This window comes from Nyctereutes procyonoides, unplaced genomic scaffold (assembly GCF_905146905.1).
Source record: "Nyctereutes procyonoides isolate TBG_1078 unplaced genomic scaffold, NYPRO_anot_genome, whole genome shotgun sequence".
Classification (NCBI taxonomy): Eukaryota; Metazoa; Chordata; class Mammalia; order Carnivora; family Canidae; genus Nyctereutes; species Nyctereutes procyonoides.
In genome coordinates, this window is record NW_026575047.1 from 27,570,794 (window position 1) to 27,583,311 (window position 12,518).

General features: G+C 43.8%; 1 protein-coding gene across 4 annotated transcripts in view; it reads right to left on the minus strand.

Annotated features, from left to right (window-relative positions):
• Positions 1–231: 231 nt before the first annotated feature.
• The window catches only part of PROM1 (prominin 1), a 106,218-nt gene continuing 93,931 nt past the window's right edge, over positions 232–12,518 (minus strand). For 3 of the 4 annotated variants that reach the window (XM_055326841.1, XM_055326843.1, XM_055326840.1), the window contains 6 exons: positions 10,637–10,690; positions 9,055–9,135; positions 8,897–8,965; positions 6,214–6,306; positions 1,611–1,726; positions 232–650 (listed from right to left, as the gene is read on the minus strand). In XM_055326841.1, coding sequence (XP_055182816.1) covers positions 596–650; positions 1,611–1,726; positions 6,214–6,306; positions 8,897–8,965; positions 9,055–9,135; positions 10,637–10,690 — 468 coding nt within the window. In that variant the 3' untranslated portion in view covers positions 232–595. Of the gene's footprint in view, positions 651–1,074; positions 1,108–1,610; positions 1,727–6,213; positions 6,307–8,896; positions 8,966–9,054; positions 9,136–10,636; positions 10,691–12,518 lie in introns of all 4 variants that reach the window. The other variant, XM_055326842.1, reaches the window with a different exon arrangement.

Below are 12,518 nucleotides of genomic sequence, written 5' to 3' on the forward strand. Positions count from 1 at the left end.
ATATTTTTCTTTTTCTTTTTTTTTTGTTAAAGATTTTATTTATTCATGAGAGACACAGAGAGAGAGAGAGGCAGAGACAGAAGCAGGCTCCTTGCAGGGAGCAGCTGGATGTGGAATTTGATCCCCAGACTCTGGGATCACGCCCTGAGCCAAAGGCAGATGCTCAACCACTGAGCCACCCAGGCGTCCCTAGGAATATTTTTCAATGAGAAGATTAGAGTCAGATTTCTGAAATCATTCTTTTATTGTTCACACTCACATCTGTGATTTGCTGAACTTTCTCTAACTACAAGTCTAAGTTTCCAAGCAATGAAATGTGACACAATTCATGTCTTGTTCCAAAAGCTAAACTGGAAATTAATGAAGGTATTACATATTGAAACTTTCATCGAAGGTTCAGATGGTCAGAGCAAAACTTCTAGAGATTTAAAAAAATTTTGGTGAGCACGCTTTTCACTCTTTGGCGCATCAGTGCATGTTGCATATAAAATCACTGAACTCTGTAAACTCCAGAAGAGAAGGGTTTCTTTTCCAACATTTGGAGATGCTGTAGGTCAAGAACTCGTGCCACGTTGGATCTGTTTAAAACCTTTGTTCATACAGTCTGAGTGGAATGATGTCTATGAAAACCAATATTACCATTTTCCATACTGTAACAAAAATAAATATACCAAAAACACCATGTTATCTCTAAGATGAAGTATTTACATCATGGGTTACAAGGCAATAGAATGGTCATGAAAAGTATGTGACAGTTTGTTAAGTCTACAAAGAAGGTAAAAAGGGTATATCAACATTCTGCTCCCTTTGAAAAACCGAGTATTAAGACAACCATTTTATAGATACATAAGCTTAATGTATAAAATTTCATTAACTCAACAAGTATTTCTTCAGTATCTTGCATGTGTCAGCCCTCATTTTAAGAGACATTAGCACTGATTTTTATCTAGGCATATCTAATGTTGCTATGTAATTTTAAGATGCTATTAATTTTGTCTTATAAGTCCACCATATAATAATAAAGACCTCCCCAGTCCCATCTGATGAATATGGTTTAAAAAAGAAAAGGCTTACTTTTTGGCGATACAGTTTCAGCACTATAGAATACTAAAAAGGGAGATACAATTATTTTTTTAAAATTACTATTACAGCTCAACAGCTGCATCCCCCACATTTTTACCCTAATACTGATGCTAACAGAGTAAATTCAGGAGAGACACAGTCGAGAGGGAGATGAGAGAAGTAAAAACGAAGCATACAGGGTCAGCACAGAGTGAAGTATAGGCTACAGAGTCAAAATGGAAACTAGTAAAAACAGTTATAAAGTAAAGTGCCAAGTCCCCAAGACAGAGGAACTGCAAACAAGAAATAAGAAGGTCAGTTAAGGATTCTGAGAAGAGTAAGGGAGAGGGAAAATATAGCATAACACAAGCATAAGAAAGTTGGTACAAAGAAAACACCTGAATAGAGATGACCCCCTACTTAAAAAAAAAAAAAAAAGACCAAGCTGAATCTCATCAGAGCTCATCTTTTTGCAAGCTCTCTGAGATCAGTACCACTTAGAAAATGACCCCCATCCCGCCAAACTCTGCAGAAAGTTGTCTACTTACTCATCATACACATCCTCTGAGTCCATTCGACGGTAGTACTTAGCCAGCTTCACAGCGAAAATGATGGCTGGAAGTAAAAATATGGTCGCCTTTCCTATGCCAAACCAAAACAAATTCTAGGGGAGAAAAGAAAATCAGGAGGATTACATGCCTGAAGACAGGGAATGGGAAACAGCAGTTTCTTGAGGCAGAAATACAACCCCCCCCCTTTTTTTTTTGCAATTTTTTAAATGAGCTCTAATTTTGTTTGTAAAGACCATTTGTGACGTAATAGGAGTCAGCCACTGTGTAAAGCACTGCATATTACTGTAAGTCATTAGATCTTTCTGAAAACATTGAATCAGTCCTATCATTACAGTTATTTTGCAAATGAGGAAAAGTAGCAGCAGGTAAGGAAGCCAGGGTTTGCATGAAGAATCCCACAATGAGATACCACCTCACACCAGTGAGAATGGGGAACATTAACAAGGCAGGAAACCACAAATGTTGGAGAGGATGTGGAGAAAGGGGAATCCTCTTGCACTGTTGATGGGAATGTGAACTGGTGCAGCCACTCTGGAAAACTGTGTGGAGGTTCCTCGAAGAGTTAAAAATAGATCTGCCCTACGACCCAGCAATTGCACTGCTGGGGATTTACCCCAGAGATACAGATGCAATGAAACGCCGGGACACCTGCACCCTGATGTTTCTAGCAACAATGTCCACAATAGCCAAACTGTGGAAGGAGCCTCGGTGTCCATCGAAAGATGAATGGATAAAGAAGATGTGGTTTATGTATACAATGGAATATTACTCAGCCATTAGAAACGACAAATACCCACCATTTGCTTCAACGTGGATGGAACTGGAGGGTATTATGCTGAGTGAAGTAAGTCAATCGGAGAAGGACAAACATTATATGGTCCCATTCATTTGGGGAATATAAATAATAGTGAAAGGGAATAGAAGGGAAGGGAGAAGAAATGGGTAGGAAATATCAGAAAGGGAGACAGAATATGAAGACTCCTAACTCTGGGAAACAAACTAGGGGTGGTAGAAGGGGAGGAGGGCAGGGGATGGGGGTGAATGGGTGACGGGCACTGAGGGGGGCACTTGACGGGATGAGCACTGAGTGTTATTCTGTATGTTGGCAAATTGAACACCAACAAAAAATAAATTTATTATTAAAAAAAAAAAGGAGAGCACATGATGTAATGAGCACTGGGTGTCATATGAGATGTATGAATCACCGATGTCTATTTCTGAAACCAGTGATACACTATATGTCAATTAATTGAGTATAAATAAAATTTAGAAATAAAGATAATGCTTCTTAAAACAAAAAAAAAAAAAAAAGAAAGAAAGAAAAGAATTCCACCAGGTGATGGTGTCCCTTTGATGCCAATGAGAAGAGCGGTGGCTGCCAGCTAGCCTGAGCTTAATCCCTTTTAGGAGTTGTTTGATATGCTAATTGACCTTTCTGGCCTTGCTGTGCATTGGAACAGTGGGACAGGAGCATCCTTATCCCAAAACAGCAGTGTGTGAAAAAGGCAGAATTATGAGGCTCTCAATAAACATTCTGTATTTAATTTAACCCATTTTAGGGTAGGTTGTATTCAACTTCGTTTTTTCTAAAAAGTAGGTTAAAGTATTTTTATTTATTCTTATTTTTAAAAAAGATTTTTATTTATTTATTCATGAGAGACAGAAAGAGAGAGAGAAAGAGGCAGAGACACAGGCAGAGGGAGAAGCAGGCTCCATGCAGGGAGCCCAATGTGGAACTCGATCCCACGTCTCCAGGATCACACCCTGGGCCAAAGGCAGGCACTCAACTGCTGAGCCACCCAGGCATCCCTTAAAGTATTTTTAAAAAATGGTTACCAACATTCATAGTCAGATTTCACATAGGAACTTGGATTTCCATCCTTTCTTGAAAAGTCTGAAGTTTGGTCTCCTAACACTGAGCCCCTAGTCTCACAAGGCTACACCAGCTGTAGCTGAATGGTGGTTCTTCCGTCAACAGGGGCATCTGTCCTTGGTTTGCCCCAGGCCACACCACTAGCTTTTGCAGGGGTGACACCTAACACTGTTTAACCTTATCCACCAATCAGAAAAGACACAGCTGGGAACCACCAGCATGACCCTTTGGGCACCACACATGGCCGGTGTCTTACACTTGGCCTACTTTGTAAATGTACAACCTGCAGGATCCCTACAGAAGCTCAAGTCTGCGGTTGCTGCCTTAAGAAGTTGTTGGCAACACTAGGGCCGCCTCCCCAGCCCACCTTGAGGCAAAGGCAGCTTAGATGTCACAATGGCCCCACTCCAACCCTCACAGCTCAGCCACTGAGGTTCTGCTTCCCCCCTGGTGGTGTCCTGCCCAATGGCAGTGACACCTCTTGGCCCAGAATTTCCAGTAAATTTGTTCTCTCCCCCCGCCATGTTCTTTTATTGGCATATTTCTATGCTTTCAGACTTATTTTGAGAGGCTTTAGAGCTTTATGACAAGCATATCCTTTTACTGGAAGCTGCCACAATTCTTCTGGGAACAATCAAAATATAAGAGAAATATGTTAGTCAGTCTGGAGTCTGTTTTCCTGGCAAAATCAATGCCCAGAGCTCTTTTTCACTGTTTAAACCACCTGGCTATAAAGCTCCAGCCTACAGTCTTCCTGAGCAGACTCTAGGCCTCCCCTCCAGTGGCCCCCAATTATTTGTGGAAAGGTGTCTGATAGTTGGGTGATTTGAGTAGCTGGGGTAGGTGGTAAAGACAGGAGATCAGTTCAGAATCAGCCAAGTTAGCCCAGCACTTGTCCAATGAGGGTTCAAGCAAAGCCATCAGCAGGAGTCCAAGCAGAAGACAGAGGGGTTTAGGGGCTGGGGAGAAGGGAGGTGGCCAGGAAGCCAAGCCCTGGGGTCCGCATGGCTATGAGCACAGGAGTGTTTCCATTTGGGTGTGAAAGTCCGTCCTGCACACAGATGGACATGTGGATGTAGGGTAGGGAGATGGACAGATGGAGCAATACAGATGTACTTCAACAAATAGCCGTCTGAACATTCTTCGTTCGTTCCATTGCCTGTGCCAGGCAATATGCCAGATGATAGGGGCACAGGAACACACCAGCCCTCTGCTCATGGAGGCGAGAGTCTAGAGTGTGCTGCAGGGGACAGGTGTTTTTTTTTTTTAATATTTTGTTTATTTATTCATGAAAGACACAGAGAGAGGCAGAGACACAGGCAGAAGGAGAAGCAGGCTCCTTGTGTGGAACCTGATGCAGGACTCAATCCCAGGACCCCAGGATCATGCGCTGAGCCAAAGGCAGATGCTCAACCACTGAGCCACCCAGGTGCCCCTGCAGGGGACAGGTCTTAACCAAAGAACCACACAAATGTACAATTCAATCAGTAATAACATCTTTAAGGAAAAGTACAGAGTTCTATGGGAGTGTAGAAAAGGGAGCCCAGTCTAGGTGGGAAGATCAGAAGAGGCTTCCTGGAAAAAAAAAGACTTGTTTGAGCTAAGACCTGAAAGCAGCTCACTAGTAATAGCAAACATGTATTGACTGTTAATGCACTAAGCATGGTGTTAAGGGTTTTACCCATAATCTCTCATAATCACATGAACCATGAAACAATCCCACTTAGACAAGTTCAGAAAGCTCAGAAAAGTCCAATAATTTTTCAGTCACAGAGTTCAGGAAATGTAGTAGAATCTGAATCCAGGGCCTTTGTTTTCACTCACTGGCAGATTTAGAATCAGAGTTAGCCAGGTGGGGTGTGGATGTGGAGGGGAAGAATGAGAGAGAGAGAGAGAGAGAGAGAGAGAGAGAGACCTCCAGTCCAGGTAGAAATGTCATGTGCAAAGGTCCTGTGGTGGGGATGAGATATATTTAAAGAAGTGAAAGAAAATATGTGTCTGAAGAACAGCAGGAAAGGTGTTCAAATTTTGCAAAATGTGGCCTCAATGGGGGGGGGGGGGCAATCATACAGTACCTGGTGTACTCAGTTAAGGATACTGATCTTTACAGTGGATAACCACAGGAGGAAGCCACTGCGGTGCTTTCAGCAGAGGAAGTGAAAGGGTTGGCTCGCAGACAGTCAGGATATATTGAAGGGTGAATAGAGCTGAGGAATAAACTTGATTAATTGGAACTTACCATCCCGTTGGTAACATATCAAAGGCCTTTTAAATCAAAAATTAAGTTAAGTTTGCTATTCCTATGGGGACACACAAACACACACACACACACACACATATACACATCACACAGTTGCACTCAAAATCCTTTTGAATATTGGCAATCTGCACACCAGTGACTGCTCCTTTCTGACTAATCGAGACAAATAGGACAAATAGGATTTTTCTTCATGAGGGTCTCCTGGCCTCCATAAATATCATTCTACAAAGGAACAAAGATATGCAGCTAGGTCTTTGGCTTTCCTTGGTCTGTTAGGTATCATAACACAGTCATCTGAATTTTAGATTTTAGGTTTTGGATTCTACAACGGTAACCGATCCAAGCGCAAAACTCTTTTTATATCAGAGTGTCCTATACTCTGCCAACAAAACATGATGATTGATGAGTTTATTGTGTTTCCTTATTTTGAAAGATGAAATTCTTACCATAGGGTTGATAATGTAGCTACACAGGAAGACGTCAACAGCAGAGTCTAAAGCAGTGGCCACGGGTTTGCAGGCTGCAATTTGCTCAGTAATCTATGGGTGGGAAGCACAAGAGAACTCTGAGCCATACCCATAAAAATCCACAAGAATTAGATGTGCCATTTACCTTTGACCTGTTCTCTATACCGTCTCAGGTACAGAGCTGAGAGCTGATTTCTATGGATAAGTTCGATGATGCATACAAGTAGGTACTTGAAAGCAAGATGCGGATTCTCTTGGAGCCTGGGTCTCTGGTTTTTGCACTTGTTATCTGGAACAGTAAGACCCACCCTACCAGGCTCCTGAGAGAATGAAGAAGTCCAGGTGTTTGGTACTGGGTCTCAGTCTGAATTTCTTGCCTGACCCCTCTGAGATCTGACAAAGGATGTGGGAAGGAAATGGAAAGCTAATTAATCAATAATTATAGATTTTAGAGCAGGGCTTGGCAAACGTTTTCTATTAAAAAATCAAAGAGTAAATATTTTTGACCCCGCAGGACAGACTGAAACATTTCTGTTTCAAGTGCTGAACTCTGTCATGGTATGGTGAAAGCAGCCACAGGTGATAAATATGCAGGAATGTGCGGCTGTGTGCTAATAAAATTGTGTTTACAGAAAAACAGCACTACCTGCTGACCCCATTTTAGAAAGCAGAAGACTGTACAATTCACTAAACAAGTTTAATGACAAACAGATGCTCCAATCCCATTGACTTAAAATAACTATATTCATTCATTAAAAAAAATACATAAAATGAGCTAGATGTTAGCTCTTTAGGGCAGAGGTGTGTCTTATTTCTTTGCCTTTATTGGTTGGATCACTTTTCCCTTTTCTCCCACCTATGCCTTACAAGGCAACCCATGTGAACAACCTTATTTTTACCAAGCTTAAACAACCTGGTACACCCTCTGTATAGGCTTTTTAACTGTTTTAAAAAAAAAAAAAAAAAAAAAAAAAAAAAAAAAACAGAGCATGAGTCCTACTCCATATGTTTTTCTGCATCTTGCTTTTCTCTCTTATTTATACCCTGTGAAAATCTCTCCTAGTGCCTTGGCAGAGCTCTGATCCATTTTGTATAAACGGCCACCTAATATTCACATGGTGTGGCTCTTGTATGACTTAACCATTCCTGTCCAGACTCACTTTGGCTTCAGGGTATTTGCTTCATATTCTGGGTCTGAATGTGACCAAAATATGGTTCCTTGATCTGGAGGAGGAGATGCACAGGTTCTAGTGGCCATGGTGGCAATGATGGTAACGCATTTCTTCCACCACAACTCACCTGTGTGCGTATGCCCTTCATCCCAGCACTGACAAGACCCTGAGGTCTTCAGATCTGGGAGGCAGGAGGAAGTGTCAGCACAGACATGAGAAAGCTGGGCCCTGAAGAAGAACCAGGCTCAGGGTTCAGATGGTGGGGGCCAGAGGTGGGAACCAGGGAGGAGGATATGACATAGAGGGTATCACATCAAGAAATATGAACATTTCAGAGACTCAAGCCGTTGGATGTGGCTGGAATATGGGGTGGAGCAGCAAAGCAGGAGATGGCGGTAGTCTGGGTTCACACCGTCAAGGGCCAGGAATACAAATGCAATACTCAAGGCTGCTTGGAGTAGTCTAATTTTTCCTGAGTCCCTAGACTTCTCAAAGTCCGTCTTGGCTAGCAGCAAGCAGCCCAATAACTTAGCCCCAGTTACTCAAGTAACTCAGCTGCAAGCATCTCTCCCTACCCCTGCCCCAGGGGAATAAATCCTCAGAGGAAAGTTGACCCAAAGCCCAAGATGGCAAGGAGCACTTTCCAAGCCACTTTACTTCTCTATAAATTGGCTTCTGGGAGGAATGAGCTGCCTTGAAATCACTGGAAACTTCACTCTACTCCTCAACTTTCTCTTCTAATATATTCAGGGGGACCCAACTGTTGTGGACTGAATTGTGACCCCCAAAAGTTCACATTTTAAAGTCCTCCTTCCTGGTTTCTTGGAATGTGACTGTATTTGGCGGTAGGGTTCTTAAAGAGGCAGTTCAGTTAAAATGAAGTCATTAGGATAAGTCCTAATCCAATAACTGGTGTCTATAAAAGAAGAGAAAATGTGGGCACACAAAGGCACAGAGGGATGATCATGTGAAGACACAAGGGGAAGATGGTCTTCCAGAAGCCAAGGAGAGAGGCCTCCGAAGAAACCAATTCTGCTGACACCTTGATTTTGGACTTCCAGCCCCTCCAGAATTGTGAGAAAACAAATTTCTGTAGCTCAAGCCACCCCTCGTAGACTTACACACCAACCACATGACAGGTTCTGTGGGGCCCAGGGCATGAACAAACCACCCTTGCAAAGGCAGTTCACAGTTACCTGGGGAGACAGAGTTAATTGTAGTAGGAACCTCCACAACGTGAGCAAAGGAACTAGGGGAGAAAGTGAGGAGCATGTTCTCCAGGTCAGTGGGCAGGCTGGGAAAAGGGTCCAGCTCAGACGACACATGCTGAGTCTGACGACACCCCTCCTCATGGTCCCCAGATTTGAGGTCCTTTGGTTATCTCCTACCAAATTACTAGGAATTTTACTTTATTTCCTCCTGATGTTATCCTAGAACATGACTATCTTAACACATGGCCCTCTTATGTTCATAAAAGATAAACTACTTACTGAGATCTTGACCCATTGCAGGTAGTGTTCAAAGTATCCTATTATCATGTTCCCATACTTGCTACTTTCCTGGAAAGAAATCAAAAAGTAGTAACACCATTGAGGGGATCATCCCATACTCTCTGCAGCCATGTAGTTAGGGGCTCACACCCACTTACTTCGACAATAACTGAGGAGATGCGAGTTTGGAGGAAGTCCTGAGCAGAATCCAGAGAGGAAAGGATATTGGCCACTTTCACCTGGAAAACACAGCAATTGCCGGGGGGTCAAGCAATGAAGGGATTTCATGTGGATATGAGTTGGCATGTGGATACGAGTGCTGTTAGCTCAGCTCCACACCACCATAATTTGCTAGTTAAGAAGGCCACAGAACCAGCCCAGCCCTCTGAGGGCAGAGGAATGAGAGCAGTACATACCAAGCCTCGCTTTGTGCTAGACACGGGGCCAAAGAATCCAAATCGTCTCACTGAGACAGGAATTCCCCCTTATCCACAGTTTCTGTTACTTGGGGTCCAGAGGCAGATGATCCTCCTTCTGACGTGTGGTCAGAAGGTCAACAGTGGCTAATGCCACGTCACATGCCTAAGACATTCCCATCACTCATTTTATCGTCTCACATCATCACGGGAAGAAGGGGGAGTTCAGTACAGTAAGATATTTTGAGAGAGAGACCACGTTCATATAACTTTTATTCCATTATATTGCTATGATCATTCTATTTTATTGTTGTTGTTGTTAACCTCTTACTGTGCCTAATTTATAAATTCAACTTTCTCAGAGCTACGTATGTATGGGGAAAAAACCCGTAAGTACAATACAGCTCCGTACCACCTGTGGTTTCAGGCATTCACTGAATGAACCAACCCCCTCCCCTGGGGATAAGGGGGGGCTCCGGTACTCACAGGCTACAGGAAGGCAGGGTTAGGCCCCCTTCACAGAGGAGGTAGCTGATCCTGCTCTATGTAACCAAGCTGGGGACACAAGACCTGGGATTCATACCTAGTCTCTTCACACAGATAAGAATCTCCACATGGCAGTTTGGTGCAAATGAGAAAAGGTGCCTTTTCTGTCCTGCCTGGAGACTTCAGGGCACACAGCCTGGCCAGTGGGACAAGGGCTGATTTCCAACCCAACTTGCCCCCACGCTGGCTCCTTGTGAAGGGCAATGCAGAGCCGCACACTGTCACCTGAAGGCCAAGCTACTTAGGACAGTAAGGGACCTGCATACATCCCCAACCAGTGATGATAGGCCTGGCTGTGTCACTTGCTTTGGCCTACAGAATGTAGATGGAGTGGCAGCATGCTGGTTCTAACCTGTCACTTAAAGGGCAGCCTGTTTTCACTCACCCCCTCATTTCCTGTGCTCCCTTCACTCTGTCCCTGGGTGGGGAGATAGGTGGAGAAGCCTGCAGTCCATCCAACAGTGAGAATGAGTTTGTGGTCCAAAGGCACTGGGTTTTGCAGGCAGCGTTATCTCAGTAAAAGTGACCAGTGTACCTTCTGAGCTTGTGTTCTACACATTAAGACACGGCTTTCACCTGTGTGTCTACTAGGGCCAAGGTGAGAAGTACTTGCAGAAAGCAAATGGTAGGAAAACTCAGTTTGGCAGTTTGGAATTTAACAAGGGCAGATAACCAAGACTTTTGTTTTTTTAAACCTAAGTACTTATAAAACCAACATCTCTTGAGAGTCTGTGTGTGCCCGTCCCCCATCACGGCAGAAAGGAAAATAAGTCCTTACCCTCAATCCGCTGCTTTTGTGTTGAAGTTCCTTGATACTTTGGTTGATAGTGCTCTGGTGAACAAACATACATATTTTCAAACTTATTACATGAATCAATCAGCAAGATCACATGCCTCTGTCTCCCCTCCCTTCTCCCAGTCAGCCACCAAATCTGATTTTACTCTGTGATGCTTTCATTCTAGAAAAAACAACAGATGGAAGTAACAATCCCTCTCGTGTTAGAGAAGCTGAAGAAGAAAATCAGGATATATATTCTAAAGCTTTGAAGGGTGGTACATCTCATGCAAAGTGTCCAAGAAACCACTTTGAGTCAGGTTTGCTCCAAGTGGCAGGCATTATATCAGAAAAAGTCTGCCCAAACTGCCCAGAGTAGTTTATTCTGAGTGGTTTAGACCAGGGATTGGTGAAACAGAGGCCAGACAGTAAATATTTCAGACTTAGTGGGCCAAACCCTATCCAAAGCTCTCAACTTTGCCCTTTTATTTTCAACTTTGCCTTTTTAGCTGAAAGCAACCAAGGATCATCTGTAAATAAGGGGGCATGGCTGTGTTCCAGTAAAATCTTATTTATAACACAAGCAACACGTTGGATTTGGCCCACAGATTGTAGTTTGGGGGGCATAGTTTGCTACCCCCTGTTTTAGATGGTAGGTCACATGTCCAGAGCAGTTTGCCTATTTGTAGACAGGCTGCCCCAGCTCTGAAAAGGCCAAGGAGTCCTGTGTCTACTTGAAGGAAACCATGTAAGGAACAGGGAAAAAACAACTTAAAATGTTAACAACCCGGTGGTAGGCATAGCAAGCAGAACAGAGGATTGTGACGAGCACAACACACAAATTCAGAAAATTCAGCTTTCTTTGTGAATACTCTAAAGAGTTTAGAGAATCAGGAGGGAAGGGGTGGGGGGAGAGAGAGAGATGGTAAAAATTAGTTCTAGAAGGCTTCAAAGCTGGAGTCAAGTGGGCTACTGTGCTTCTCCAAACCTGAGCAAGCTGACTGGGTGCTCACACAAGCCTAATAAGAATTCCTGCTAGTTACAGAGTCATGTCCAGGAACCAGGTGACAGTAGGGCGGGATCCGTCCCCACCATTTTCAGAGGAGAGAATGGAAAGTGGTAAGACTTTGGGGAGGCAGAAGCAGGATCTGAAATCAGCTCCGCCTGACTCCAGAGCCCGTGTTCTTTCTCTGCTACGGACTGCCCTTCTGGAATTCGGGAAAGAAGCCAGGAGCAGAGAGAGGAAAAAGAACGGGGGAAGTCAGATCAAAGGCTACGAGAGAGGAGGAAGAAAACATGGCCCATTAGATCAGTGAACAAAGCTTAATGAGGCAGGGAGAAAAGAACTTACCCTCGCCTTCCCATATTTCTTGGCAGGGTTTGGAGAAAAAGAATTTGAGAATAAGTAAGAGTGAGTCCAGAGCACAGACATCAGCCCTCCAGGTAGGTGCCTGGCTCCCGGGTGCCTGTTGGGGGCCGGGGAACCCGAGCACCGTGCGTGGGGCAACCACAGAGTTAATCTACCTGGACACAGGTGAGTGGAAAAGGCAAGGAAATAAAGCACAAAAGGAGTGGTGACATTGAAAATGTGTCTTCTTTAAAGCCCAGGTGCTATCATTTATTTAATTTTTTTAAAGATTTATTTATTTCAGAGAGAGAGGGAGCACAAGCAGGGGGAGGGGCAGAGGAGGAGGAAGAAGCAGGTTCCCCGCTGAGCAGGGAGCCTGATGTGGGGCTCGATACTAGGAGATGGGGTTGACGCCTGAGCTGAAATCAAGAGTCAGACACTCAATCAACTGAGCTACTCAGGCGCCCCGCTGCCATCATTTATTTTTAACACAGCTCAGTTCCTGAGGCCAACTGGATTTGACCCACACATGAGATG